Source organism: Oratosquilla oratoria, chromosome 42 (assembly GCF_046742065.1).
Source record: "Oratosquilla oratoria isolate Oo_2021 chromosome 42, ASM4674206v1, whole genome shotgun sequence".
Lineage (NCBI taxonomy): Eukaryota > Metazoa > Arthropoda > Malacostraca > Stomatopoda > Squillidae > Oratosquilla > Oratosquilla oratoria.
In genome coordinates, this window is record NC_134818.1 from 12,819,370 (window position 1) to 12,821,559 (window position 2,190).

General features: G+C 37.5%; 1 protein-coding gene across 1 annotated transcript in view; it reads right to left on the reverse strand.

Moving 5' to 3' along the window:
* Positions 1-1,811, reverse strand: part of LOC143021541 (uncharacterized) — a 74,425-nt gene extending 72,614 nt beyond the window's left edge. Inside the window, exon 1 of the mRNA XM_076179142.1 lies at positions 1,794-1,811. Coding sequence (XP_076035257.1) covers positions 1,794-1,811 — 18 coding nt within the window. The remainder of the gene's footprint in view (positions 1-1,793) is intronic.
* Positions 1,812-2,190: the final 379 nt, after the last annotated feature.

A 2,190-nucleotide genomic window follows, 5' to 3' on the forward strand; every position in this document is an offset into this window, starting at 1 on the left:
CAAAAATAGTTTATCTTCCTGGTATGGAACTTCCGCCTTGTGCCTGGATTGTGCATAGCTAGGATATTTTTGATCTGTGGTTATTTGTTTCGCTAAATGTTGCAAGTCTAGAAATGTGTCAATTTTTTTTATTATCTAGATCTGTCTGTCTGTCTACACACGTATGTACGTACCTGCATACCTTTCTACCTTTCTACCTTGCTCATCTATTCATCGTTCTACCTCTGTATCTATCTATCTACCTGTGTGTCTGTATTATATTTTCTTTTATTTTCTCCCTTTTTCTCTTTTCTTTATCAGCCTTTTTGCTTTCTCTGCTTGGTAAGAGTCTTTACCTCTATTTCTTTAATTTTTTCTTTGCCTTTCGACCATTTTTCTTTTATAATCTTTCTTTTTCTTTATTCTTCGCATTCAACCAACTTTTACTTGTTCGTTTTATTCACATGTTCTTCCTTCGTGTTCTGGCAGATTTCCATTGTCCTGCTTCACTTTCGCCTATGTTCGTCTCTTTATATTTATTATTCAGACCTGTCGTGTATACAAGACAAGTATGTATATATGTATATCTCGTACGAGACAGCTATTAAGACAGAGTTGAACTTGTTTTCTGTTTATATAATTTTAATCTCTTTAGCACACTGCCCTGCTCTCAGCTAAATGAAACTGTCTGGCCTTTGACTAGAAAATCTGTAAACTGCATCACTGTAACAAAGAGTTGAAATCCAAAATATGAAAGAATAGAAAAGCTAAAGAGAACTTATATATTTTTTTTCCTCTGGGCTGTTGTGTCTCTTTCTTTTACTTCTCGCCTTCCTTTCATCCCTCTGTTCTCCATTTTCAAAAAGTTAAAGACAAAATGAAATAAAACAAAGAACACAGAAACGGTAGCGAAAAGATGAAACACAAACAGGGTACCCTGTATTACATTCTTCATCTTCTTCTCTTCCTACCTCTTCTTCTCTTACCTTTTTCCTCCTCCTCCCTTCTTCGGTATGTTTGTCTTTATTTTTGCTTTTCCTTTTTTTATGGCCTCCATCCTTTGTCCTATGCCTTCATCCCATTTTTCATTAGTCGTTGTTGTGCTCCTTTGTTTCGTTAACCGGAATACCACAGTTTGTGATAGGCAGGGCCATCTTGTGTCTCGCCCCAGCGTTTCTCAACCAGGGTTCCCCGGAAACCTAAGGTTCCGCAAAAAGGTCCCTAAGGGTTCCGCGGGAACAAGTCAGATAAGTTAATGCACTTTTGATTTTTTATTTAATTTCATATACGTAATATACTCGTAGTTAATTACGCACGACATCTTGGTTATTGTAATAATGTAATATAGACGACATCCTATCTAGCCTATTATTACGATGAAAATAAAATGAGAAATATATGGTATATATATTTTTTTTTGCGCAGGGGGTTCCTTGAGACATGCAATTTATTTTAAAGGTTACGCAAGGGTAAAAAGGTTGAGAAACGGTGGTCTAACCTTTACTATGCATCAACACAATACAGACGCACAACAATGCTTTGATAACTATTCTCTTTCCATGGGGACATCGTTCTCAGATTGTACCGCTATTCTAGGCTTCTTTTTACTTCACTAATAGGGCGACTACAACCTTCTACATCATAGTCATCAAGACTTTTATCTTCAACATTATTGTTATCTGCGTTAACGACGTGTCACGGCTCCCAGACAGATTGTTATCGCTGTTAGTCCCTTCACTGACAAAACAACGCCACGAGGATTAATGAAAAAAAATATCTGCTGCAAAGGATTAACACAAACTTACAAACCTCACCAAAGACAACACAACCATATTAATTATTTCATTTACCACTCTCCACTGACGTAAGAATTAAAAATTAAAAATACACTGCAATAGGAGATTGAGGATGGTGAGTGATAAACCAATATGAATAAGAGAAACAAGGAAGATGGTTGGTGTGTGTGTGCGTGTGTGTGTGTGTGTGTGCGTGTATGTGTGTGTGTATATATGTGTGTGTGTGTGTGTGTGTGTGTGTGTGTGTGTGTGTGTGTGTGTGTGTGTGTGTGTGTGTATGTATGTGTGTATGTGTGTGTGTGTGTGTGTGTGTGTGTGTGTGTGTGTGTGTGTGTGTGTGTGTGTGTGTGTGTGTGTGTGTGTGTGTGTGTTTACCTAGTTGTGTCTTACAGAAACAGGAACTACGCTCGTAGAG